Source organism: Galeopterus variegatus, unplaced genomic scaffold, assembly GCF_000696425.1.
Source record: "Galeopterus variegatus unplaced genomic scaffold, G_variegatus-3.0.2 Scaffold1554, whole genome shotgun sequence".
Classification (NCBI taxonomy): Eukaryota; Metazoa; Chordata; class Mammalia; order Dermoptera; family Cynocephalidae; genus Galeopterus; species Galeopterus variegatus.
In genome coordinates, this window is record NW_007727665.1 from 307,274 (window position 1) to 318,911 (window position 11,638).

General features: G+C 54.0%; 1 protein-coding gene across 2 annotated transcripts; it reads right to left on the minus strand.

Moving 5' to 3' along the window:
- Nucleotides 1–419: 419 nt before the first annotated feature.
- Nucleotides 420–11,428, minus strand: CHIT1 (chitinase 1 (chitotriosidase)). 2 transcript variants are annotated; one of them, XM_008577637.1, is made up of 10 exons: nucleotides 11,331–11,428; nucleotides 8,756–8,957; nucleotides 7,938–7,994; nucleotides 6,605–6,770; nucleotides 6,252–6,376; nucleotides 5,924–6,047; nucleotides 3,502–3,687; nucleotides 3,068–3,181; nucleotides 1,434–1,560; nucleotides 420–862 (listed from the first exon to the last, which is right to left on the minus strand). In XM_008577637.1, exons 1-10 carry the CDS (start codon nucleotides 11,341–11,343, stop codon nucleotides 618–620), a joined length of 1,359 nt encoding a protein of 452 aa, XP_008575859.1. In that variant the 5' UTR covers nucleotides 11,344–11,428; the 3' UTR covers nucleotides 420–617. The 2 variants fall into 2 exon arrangements, with proteins under 2 accessions (XP_008575859.1, XP_008575860.1); XM_008577638.1 differs by lacking the exon at nucleotides 1,434–1,560 and having other exon boundaries at nucleotides 751–862.
- Between the last annotated feature and the right edge of the window lie 210 nt (nucleotides 11,429–11,638).

Sequence of the window (11,638 nt, forward strand, 5' to 3'; positions counted from 1 at the left end):
AAGAGGATTTATCTCAGAGAACTTAGTACCAGAGGCCTGAATTCTTACTGTAATACGGAGTGGCTGCGAGCAGAGCCCTTAAGGCAGGGAAATGCTGTTCTCTGCTGCCATCTACTGTGCATCTCTGGAATAACACCTGAGCAGAGGTTAGCCGGAAAAGCTTCTGAAGGGCCAATGAATGTGTCGGACCCAGGGCCATGCTCTGGATGCTGTCACCTGTGCGCTAGAAACTGCCCAGTGGAACGTGGACTCATTGAGACCTGGCACGGGGCCTGGCATATCCTGAATGGACCACCTTCCCACCCAGCTCTGACCTGTGCATACTTCATGCCACCCTCCCTCATGGTTCCCCCAGGCAGTTTTTGAGTCAACAGTGTGCTTAGAGAGCCTCTTTAAATCACCACATTTTGGAGAAGAGGGGGCAAACCAAAGATTTATTTTGCAAATGAATAGGCAGCCCAGGAGACACAGAAAAAAGAAACCCAAGGCTGAGAGCAGAAAACTTGGATATGGAAAGACCACAGAGGCCTGCAGGACCCAGGAAAAGCTGGGGAGGCAAGCCATGGAGAGATCCCAGGCCCCAGCCTTGGGGCTGGGGATGGAGGGACCTTGGAGATTCAATTCCAGGTGCAGCATTTGCAGGAGGAGCTGAACACCAGGCCTGCTGGGCAGATTTGTTTGAATAGGCGCCCGCCTGCACAGCTGTAGAAGCTGGACCGTTCCTGAGGGTTGGGGTAGAGCCCATCAGCTTTGCCCTGGCAGAAGGTGTCTTGTCCAGGGCTGGGACCATGCTCAGGTTCAGAAGGCTGATCCGGTGGGGGAACTTGAGGCTTGAAGGGGCTTAAAGGCATGTTTGGAAGACCTGGGAAGACAGTGAAGATTCAACCAAGGCTCCCTCAAGAGATCCCACACCCACAGGCCAAGCACGCAGGCAGGCAGCAGCCCAACACCCCACACCCTACTGGCAGAGCACAGCCAGGTACCCCAGGCAGAGAACAGCCAGACAACAGCCACACCTACAGCTGGAACACCGCTCCACAGACAACACCTGTGCTACACGTGTGAAACAGGGTGTCAGTGGCCTTATACCATCTGCATAGCCCAACCATGTCTGGTGAGGGGGAGTGGGGGTCCCACACTGCAGGCTGAGTGCAGGCTTTCTCCTCCATAAGAGAGGAGCAAGCTGCTGCTCCCAGCTGAGGCCCTCTGGAGGGAAGCCCAGGTTACAACACCCCGGGCAGGCGTTGCTACAGCCAGGTAGAAGAAGCAGAGCATGGAGACTCATTGCAACAGTTTCCTCAGCTCCTGGGGTTTCATGAAACTTGGGAAATCACAATATTGGGGCAAAGTCATTTCCTCAGAAGGACCCAGGACCTATGGTCCATTAAGAGTGGACCACTTTTGTCCACCTTTGTCCCTGGCCCCTTACTCACTCAGCTCCTGCCGCAGCGTCTGGATGAGGGGGTACTGGCCCTGGCCGCAGAAGAAGCCAGCAAAGTCGTCCAAGTCCAGCGTCCAGACCATGGCCCCGCCCAGGCCCTTCTGCTTCAGATAGCTGACCTACGCCCCGGAGATGCAGCAGGGAGCCTGGTGAGCCCAGCCAGCCACCCCAGGGACCGCTTCTTCCTCACTGAACAGAGCTCTTTTTTCTCCAGCACCCTCAGGCCCATGATCAGCGGGAGCTTCTGGAGCCAGCCCCAGGCGGGGAGCCTGCATGGCTGCGTCCTGATCCCTGTTGGGCATCTGTCATTGTGCAATCCCCTTGTCCTGACATAAGCATGGCCTGGGGTGAGGGTGGGGTGGAGGGGTGAGGAGTAGTGATGGGTGTGGCCCTCCCCACCTTGGGGAGCCTGCATGGCTGCGTCCTGATCCCTGTTGGGCATCTGTCATTGTGCAATCCCCTTGTCCTGACATAAGCACGGCCTGGGGTGAGGGTGGGGTGGAGGGGTGAGGAGTAGTGATGGGTGTGGCCCTCCCCACCTTGGAAGCCTTTCCATCTTGGTCTCTGCTGGCTGAGCTGCTTTATTTGAGGGTCCTATCTTCTGGTTGTGGTAAGTTTGGTTACCGTGGGAATGACTACGCTTCCCAAAAGATCTGAATCAGGTTCTGCTTCCCTGTCTTCATGTCTTGTCCTTCCTGAGGGCCAGTTCTCCTCCACTAGGTTCTCAAGGCTTCCTGAGGGTCTGGCTGTGTGTTCCTTCAGAGTGTGCTTCTCTGTCCCCTGATCCTGCTAGGGGGCCATGGTGCTCGCCCTGGAGTGGGGCTGGGGGATGGGGGTCGGGCTGGCCTGGACCCCTTGCTGGCCCACTCTCCCTCTCCAGCTACCTCCCTTTCTATACCCGTCCCTGCTCTGGGGTCCAGTTCTGTGGGTCTGTGCCTTGTTCTAGAGCCCATCCCCCGCTTTCTCCTCTGCCATGGCTTTGATTGTGTGGTTTCCTCCCAGAATGCCCGCCTTCTGTGCTCTGAGACTTACCTCAAATCCCCTTCTCCCATCTCCCTTAGCCAGGACCGTGCTCCCCCTCCATCCTCCCAGAGCACTTTGTCTCCACCTCTCTCAGAACCTGCCACTATTTGCCCTACAGGATAACTGATGTGGGGCGTTCAATAAAACAAATGTGGCATCTCTCTCGGGAGCAAACAATCTCATGGAGGACAGAGGCGTGGAAACAAATAAACACACTAAAGCTTTGGGGCCCCAAAACTGAGCAGGAGAAGGGAGTCCTATACATAAATCAAAAGGTCCATAATTTGAACATGGACCAAATATTGCCATGGACTGAACAAAAGCATATGCCTCACCACCTGTATTTTTCCTAAAATTTGTATTTTAATAAAATACAAATTTTCTCAAGAGTGCTACTCAATATAGAGCAATTTCTTGTCATTGTGCCTTTTCTTAATCAATAGATGTTAAAGGTACAAAATACTATCACATGGAGATGTGGGAAATGTTGGGACATTTGAAAGGAGCTTCATCCTTGAAGAGGTTCTGGCTGTTGTCATTTGATGTTAATGACAGGCCTTGGGCCTGCCTGGGACAACTCTCTCCAGCAGGGCTGGGACTCACCTTGGCTTTAAAGCTCTCCGCATCATCGAAGCCCACCCACTGGTTGTTCTGGAAGGCGTAGGGAACCTCCTGGTCCTTGATTCTGTGCTTGCTGACCTCCTTCCAGGAGCAGACCTATGGGAGCAGAGAGCAGAGCTGGGGAGGAAGAGCGGGGCTCTGGCAGGCACCTGCTCCTCCTGGCCAGGAGGAGAACTAGAGATTAGGAAATTCCTGTCTGAGGAAGCCTGGAGGTTTTAGATTGAGGTTTTAGATTGAGTGGCCTGGACCCTGGATTCCACTTGAGGCACCCAGGCTTAAGGATAAATACAAGATGGCAGGGATGGGATGGGATGGGATTTACCTGGCCAGAATTCTCTGTGCCTGACATCCTCGCTCAGAAACTCCAGGCAGACCCTGACCCCCACAATACTCAGGGTGGCCATGGGTTTTCTTACCTCATAGTAAGCCAGCACCCCTGCCTCCTTGGTGAAGGGGCCGCGGATGCCAGGCCCTGTGGCTGGTGCCCCTACCCTGGTGTCTGACGAGGAGGCCAGGGTGAAGGTCCGTCCATAGGTGGGCATGCCAAGGATCAGTTTGTTGGCAGGGGCCCCCTTCTGCAGCCACTGCTGCACAGCAGCATCCTGGTGGTGGAGAGGAGGGCAGGGTTAATTTTCTCTGCTTTCTGCTGGGTTCTGGTTGTCTAAAACTGGGGGCTCTGGAGACAGAGCTGGGAGGGAAAAGCTGGGAGGGACTCCCCAGCTGGAACATCAGGGCCTTTAGTAGAAGTCCAGCCCTGCCCATCTTCTTTTTTTATTTAAAGATGACCGGTAAGGGGATCTCAACCCCTCACTTAGTGTTGTCAGCACCACGCTCAGCCAAGTGAGCCATGGGCTGGCCCTATATAGGGATCTGAACCCGTGGCCTTGGTGTTGTCAGCACCACACTCTCCAGAGTGAGCCACGGGCCGGCCCTCTGCCCGGCTTCTTTAGACCTGTCTGAGACCTCAGCCCCAGTGAGAGGAGCTGCATGGCACTTCAGCAGGGAGCATGGGCTCTAGAGTCACGCAAGTGCTCACTGAACAGATATTCCCTGGGTGCCAGGCACTGTCCTAGACACTTGTGTACATCAGGTAACAAAGCAGAGAGAGATCCCGCCTTCTCCTGCAACTGATTCCACCTCGTGGAGCCTTGAGTGTCCTGTCTGTAAAATGGAAATAATGAAAACATCCACCTCCGAGGGCTCTGAGAACTGAAGGATGCAGAAGGTCTAGCAGAAGGCGATAAAAGGTGGCTTGTGGTCATCGTCACCATCACTATGGTTACAAGTTTCACTCTGAGTACGAGGGCAGGGAGTTGGGCTGTGTGCTTATCTCTGAATCACCAGTGCCTGGAACATGCCTGACACCTGGACGCTCCAATAGAAAGAGCAAAGCAACACTTGGCTCCTCACCCGCCTCTGATCACGTGTTACCTGATGTAACCCGCAGGCCTATGACGTGAGGAGGCATCCAGTGTAAGCACGTTGAGTAAATGATGAAGATTCTTCCCCCAAGTCAGGATTATGACCCACTTTCCCCAAGAAGCTGTCCTCATTGAGTCCAGATTTAGTTATTCTGCAGCCTCTTAGCACTTAAAGAATGGTTTTCACTCAATTTCTTTTTCTCTATCTACATAATTTATGTTTGATCAGGCTGGAGCTTTCTGAGGGCCAAGGTCCGAGCTTGCATGAGTTTGGGAACATCATCCCTCTGGCCACAAGCAGTCTCCAGACACACAGTGTGGTGAGTAGAAGGGCCTCTTTGTGGAAAGAAAAGGGCCTCCTTTCCCCGATGGACTCAGAGCACGCAGCAGGGTGAGCAGAATGCGGTGGGACTTCAGCCCCGCTCACCTCTCGGGGGATTTCTCTGTGTGTCTCCCCACTGGCTTGGGGGCTTCTCGGGGATACAGCTTCCCCAAAGCCGCACAGCTGTCCAGATGGGGTGGAGGGTCAGGCTCGGTGTGAAACGCGGATGTCTGACTCACCAGCCCAAAGAGGTGCGCTTTATTTGTGACGGAGCCACAGAAGTAAAAAACGTCCCACTCCTGCTGACACACAGAGGTGTGGGCTCCTCGAAAGTAAAAAGCATTTTAATTTAGAGCTTTGTTGTTGTTGCTGTTTGTTTTAAGAAAAAGTAATAATATCAGAGGAGCCCACAGAAAAGCATTTTAATTTAGAGCTTTGTTGTTGTTGCTGTTTGTTTTAAGAAAAAGTAATAATAGCTGGCCAGTAAGTTTATTTCTGACTTTTAAGATCTAGAGTGGGTAGGTATGGAGATAACTAGATTGCTCAACGAGGAAGACGTGGGTGGAAAGCGCCAGCCCACCCCAGTCTGAAACAAGCCTGGCCTTTTCAGGGGCTGGGGTGGGGCTGGGGGTGGTTCTGCTCTGAGTGACAGCCCCGGAGGTGTTTTCAACTTGGGAAAGCTCCCACCCCTGAAAGCACCTTCCAGAAGGTCACTCAGGGACCGGGGAGCAAAGGTTTGCCCAGTGTCCTGATGGAAATGGGCAGGTGTGTGGAGGAAGGAGGGGCTATGTTGGCTGAAGATTTAAGCTCAAAGAGGGCCTCACGATGCGTCCCTTGCTTGTTTGGTGTCATTAAATCGGTTGACTATGTCTGCTATCAGCCAGGATACTCCACAGAAGTGAGGTTTCCCTTCAGCAGCAGCATAAAAGAGGAAAATAAAGCAAGCAAGCAAGCAAGGAAACAGAAAACCACCAGTTTCTCGGGGCCCTGCTTGGTTTTCCTGCTTTCCTTTCCCATTAGGCCCATGAGGTTCAAAAGCAGCCATGGAACAGGGCCTACTGGACGGGACACTTGCTCACCCCTCCAGCCACTTACCACGTTGAGTTCGGCCGCTGCGCCACTCTCTCCCTGCCTCTTGTAGAGGGGACTGTTATGTCCTGTGACTCTCTCCCACGAACCGTGGAAGTCATAGGCCATGAGGTTGATGAAATCCAAGTTCCTGCAGGACAGAGGGAATGAGGGGCTAGTGATCAGGGGAACCCTCTTTCCCCCTCTCCCCCCCCATGGTGTCCCCTGGTGGGGTGGGGTGGGGACAGCCATGGCCAGAGGCAGGGGGTTGCAGGCTGGCCTTGGCTCTGTGGAAGGCCCTTGGCCTCTCCCACCTCAGAGAACATGGGGTGCAAGTCGTCTGCTTGAGACTCACTGAGCTATTCTGTCCACCTCATATCCAGCCTCCACGTGGACTCGCCCAGCTGGGACTGCAGCGCTCAGAAGGAGTCGTTCCTTCCCTGAGGTCTGGGCTTCCTGCTGGAAGGCTCTGGCCAAGTCCTGAGGGAGCAGCTCAGAGTAAACACAGAGGCCGGCCCCGGTGGGCCCCTGGGAGCCCCAAGCAGATGTTCCCTCTCAGGAGTCTGAAAAGTGACTGCAGGACTGGTCAATGCTATGCCAATATGTGAAGCAGCTGACCCTGGGGGATGAGCAGCACCCACGTGTGCTGTGGGGCGCAGCTCTGGGTCCCTCTGCAGACTGGCTGACCACTGTCCCACCCAGCCATACCTGCACCAAGGCTGTGAAGCGCTCCTTGTCCACAGCGGGGCTCCCCCGGCTACCTGGGTACTCCCAGTCAAGGTCAAGGCCATCAAAGCTGTATTTGCGCAGAAGCTTGATGGCCGAGTTGACAAAGGTCTGACGGTTGTTGGCCGTGGCCACCATATCTGTGAACCTGTGGGTGATGAAGGGAGTATGGGCCTGCCTTGGACTAGCCGGAGGCCACTCTCTCCCTCAGAGGCAAGTGAGAAGCCACTCAGGGTACTGATGTTCCTGCATCTAGGCCAGGAGAGGCTCTGGGAGGGATGCTTCAGAGGCTCCCAGGGTATTTGCTGGTGAGCTATGAGCCTGGTTAAGGAAAAGGAACAATCTAGAAATGCTTGCTACCCCCAAACATTGACATCATCGGGGGCACATTGACTCACAAGGAGCCCTGCTTCTCAAATTCCCTTCAGAAGCTTTCCGAATTGTCCCACCTTGCATCAGAGCTAGCGGCCACCCCAGCATGGAGATTTAAAGGGGAAGAGGAGTGTTTCTAAGATGAAGAGGAGTGTGGCAAGATTAGCAAAGACCTGGGGGCCTGGGAGCCGGGGCCTGTTTTAATTTCTTTTTATTAACTTATAGTTTAATTTGATTAATAGCAGCAGTTCTTATGTGGGGCCCATGTGCCTGGGGACACCAGGCTAAAAATCCTTGCATTTCAATGAAAAATTTGTGTCTAGTATTATTTTGGGAACATGAGTCATGACTTTCATCAGATTCTCAAAAGGGTTCATGACCCAAAAAAGTTTTAGAAAGACTGTTCAGAGCTTTGGGAATCAGATATTCTGGATTTTCCAGGAAAAGTCTCAGTCCAAATATTCCACTCTATTATTCCATAAATCATCAAAAATGTCCCAGAAATGCCAATATTTTGGCATCCAAGCTCCATCTCAGACTGCCTTTTACACCCAGAAATGGAACAAAAATTCTCAGAGAAGATATCCCATTCTAGGGCTCAGAAAACATACACGCTGTATGTTGTCTGGGAGTAGTTGGGGCCCTCCCTCTCCCTGTTTCATGGAGAAAGAGAATAAGGCCTGAAGAGGTCAGAACTCCCTGTGCTGTGATTAGATCTCATGCTTCTGGCAAGAATGAATCTGTAATGGCCTGGCGCTAAGCCCACTCCGCTGCCCTCCTGACAGGGCATCAAGACCCCAGAAGGAAAGTCGGCCCCCGAAGTCCAGCACCCCTCCCCCTGGCCCTGGCCAAAGCTCAGCCTGGCCCCTATGCTCCTGAACAGGGCTGTCTCTGGCCAGTGCACCAGGTCCCCATCCGGGGACTCTGCCACAGTCAGACTCACTTCTGAGTGCCGAAGTTCCAGCCCCCAATGGCTAACAGAGTCTTCAGCTTGGGATTCCTGGAAAGAAGAAGAGACACTCTAGAATATACCCCACAAGCTAGAGTCTGCAGCTTGGGATTCCTGGAAAGAAGAAGAGACACTCTAGAATATACCCCACAAGCTCCCAGGGCTCCTGTAGGGATGATGGGTAGGAGGGGGATGGGCGATGCATAAGTCCCTGGGCACAGGGACTGAGTCTGTACTGAGCACTCTGGGGAAAGCTATAGATGGGAAAGAAGACAGGTTCCTGACTCAAGGAAGTAGGGATGATGGGTGGGAGGGGGATGGGCGATGCATAAGTCCCTGGGCACAGGGACTGAGCCTGTACTGAGCACTCTGGGGAAAGCTATAGATGGGAAAGAAGACAGGTTCCTGACTCAAGGACCTCCTGTCCTGCTGTGGAGACACTGCTTGTGGGCATACACAAGGAATTCAGGAAGCAAGTGATCGGGCAGGTCCTCAGAGAGGCTTTGCAAAGGTGACCACCACACTTGAGCTGAAGCACGGATGGAATTTAGGATGAGGAAAGCCATTCCTGGGAGAGAGAAACAGTTCCACAGTCCTGATCCCACGTGGACCTAAACTGGAAGGGCCCTTTAGAATCCCCTAATCTACCCCCACCTCTTCCACATAAGCACAGGAAAGCCCAGAGAGGTGTTGAGACTTGCCCAAAGCCACACGGCGGGCCTGGGGCAGGACTGCAGTGCTGGAGGGTTTCTGGCTCTGAGAGGAGGTGCCCGTCCCCGCACGCCCCCCCGCCCTCCTCCGCCTTGGCTCACATCTGCTTCAGGCCGTTGAACTCCTGGTAGAGAGCCTCGTCGTTCCACTCCACGGAGCTGAGCTGGTGATGGCTCATGCCGGCAAAGGCATAGATGAGGTGGGTGCACAGGCTGGCGTCCACATCCCTGGGCAAGAAGCGAGCCACCCCCTCTCTGTACTGGGCCCAGTTGGAGAAGTAGCAGACTAGTTTTATGGCAGAACCTGGCCAGTTGGGACAAAGAAAAGAAACAGCTATTTCTTTGTCAGGAGGGCTTTCTGGTGGGACTGGCGCCTTCCACCCTGGGGCAGGCAGGGCCCTTGGGGATCCACCTTCTACACCTGGAGCAAGTCAAGGGACCTGGCAGTCAAGAGTGGGTTTGCAGCTCCTCCCAGTCAGGAGAGCAAGTTTGGAGCTGCTGTGAGTGGGCAGGGCCATCATCACAACCCTTAGTTTGCCAGTAGAGGCAGAGCCGGAGCTAGGACCCAGGTCTCCTGACCTCCTGACACCCTTGAAAATCGCTGGCCTCAGCCTGAGTCCCCGGGGCCAGAGTCTGGCAGTCAGGCTCTCCACCCCCAGTTAGACTCTCCTGCAGGCCCTGCAACCTCATGGAAGGCAGCCCCAACGTAAGGTCCAGGGGGAATTAAGCATGGCATGTTCATCCGCTGAAGAGAAGAGGCCAAATTGGGAATGGCTGGGAATACTCCAGAATGTTAATGAAAATGCAAATACATGAAGTGGCAGATGTAACAATCCAGTGACAGGCCCGGATTGTTTCTCCAATCTTGCATTAAAGCTGTTTGTATTTACTTGTTGTCCTGGTAGAGAATGTATGTTTATCAATATCACTGCTAAAGTTCTAATAAAGAGCTTATTTTGACTAGGAAAAGGCAGCTTGTTTCTCATGTCCCCTATGGTGTGTGGGAGACTTTGTCCAGGACGGGGATCTGTTCCCAGTGGGGCGCTGGCGGTGACGGCCTCCACTGAAGTCAGCCCTGTGCTGGGTTGACAGGGACACCAGAAAGCGAGAGTGCTAGTCTTCTTCCCTGCATCTGCCAAAAACTGACTTCGGTTCCATCTCCTGTGTCTTCCCACCTCGCATCCTGTGACAGTGTGGTTTATACAGCCAGCACTTTACAGCAGGGCCCTGGTGGAATGGTGAGTTCAGACTGCAGAGTGCCTGTGGCTGCCATCTAGACCCTGGGACTCCCCTTGGCCTCCACAGGCTCTCTCTGCACAGTCCCCTCCAGCCCCCACATGGACAGTGAGAGGGGGTGGGGGGAGGGGTACAAAGTGGCTACAGGAGGGTTTTGGGAAGAGAAAGCTCAGGCACATGGATGGCTCCAGAGGGAGAGAAGGAGGAGCTTTTGGGTAACCCTTGGCCCTAACTAGAGGTCACCCAGGAGTGGAGCTTGCTGGTAGGGCTGGGCTGCAGCCTGCGGTGACATAGGAGCAGGACCGGTGAACTCCCCAAACCAAAAGGAAGAAGGAGGGGATAACCCAGGGAACACAACCCCCGGGGCCATCCAAGAAGGAGCCCGGAGGCTTCTTCTATCACATCGTGTCACAGCATAGTCATATCGGGGATGGATTTTTGTGCTGTGGAGGTAATAAAGGGTGGTGGGTAACAGCAGGGAATCTGGAATACTGGTGCCTGGGCTGAAATCCTAACTCTGCACCTTGCTAGCTGGGTAACTCAGCTTCTCCCTCTGTAAAATGGGGACAATGGCTGTACTCCACAAATGAGCCTCATAGCACGACCCTGTGGGCCAAGAGTTAACATACACACAACACTTGGCAGAGCGCTGGCATCCAGTGCGCTCCGCCCCAGTGCTTTACACACACCAGCCCTGGGTGCACACACAGTCCTGTTATTATTACTGTATGTGAGTAAAGCACACACGTAGCTTGGAGGGAAGCGTTCTGAGAGACCTTCAGCCTCTCTATCTGCCCCATGTCCGGGCCCCTGGCTGTTCCTCCTGTGAGACCGAGAGGGGAGATGAATGTCCAGTGCCACAGTCTAGTGTGAAGCGGGGGACAGCCTCAGGATGAGGGCCTGAGGGACCAGCTGATGCCCAGGGAGTCAAGCGGGACGGGAAGGGGACCTGAGAGTCCTGAGTTGCTCAAGATCCCCTGGAAACTCCACATCCAATCAGCTCAACAGATACAGGAGCAAGTGCATTGTCCTTGCTGAGCTAAGGGGCTGGGGACACAGAGCTGGATAAGGCAGGAGGTTCCTTCCCTCCATAGCTCAGAGGCTGGAGGGAAAGCACCTAAGCCAATAATTGCAGACACGACGGTAGGTACTGTGAAATGTGTTCAGGTGCTGAGAGAGGCTGACATTGAAGCTGGCCCGTGTGCATGCAGGAGTTCAGCGGGTAGATAAGGAGGCAAGAACCCCCCGGGGAGAAGGAACAGCAGGGCTATTAGATGACAAGGACATTTGCAGGAGGCTGAGCTTCGGAGGAGAGTCCCTACTGAAATCTGGCAAGAACTCGGGGAGTATGTACAAGGCTAGGGACTTGGGGAGGGGGAGGTAAATGGGGGAACGGAGCAGAGCCCAGGGAAGGGCTAGCCTCGGGGACGATGCCACTTACCCCACTGGATCATCAGTAGAGCCGTCAAACCTGGAGCAACACAAGACAGGTAGAGGTTATGATGTCATTCTCACCTTCCCAGGCCCCATGAGCTCGCAGAAGCACGGGAGGCAGAGGTGATCAGGGGAACTGGTTTCAGGGTAGTTTCATCTAAATCCAGCTTTCTCCTACCAGAAGGGACCCAGCAGGGCATTGTGTCTATCCCTTCACCCAGTTCAGACAGTGGGGGCCCCTTTCCAGCCTGGGCTGGCCTCAGAAGCTGATGGAAGATTCCATGGGCTGAGGCTGCTCCCTCTCTAGTGCCTTGG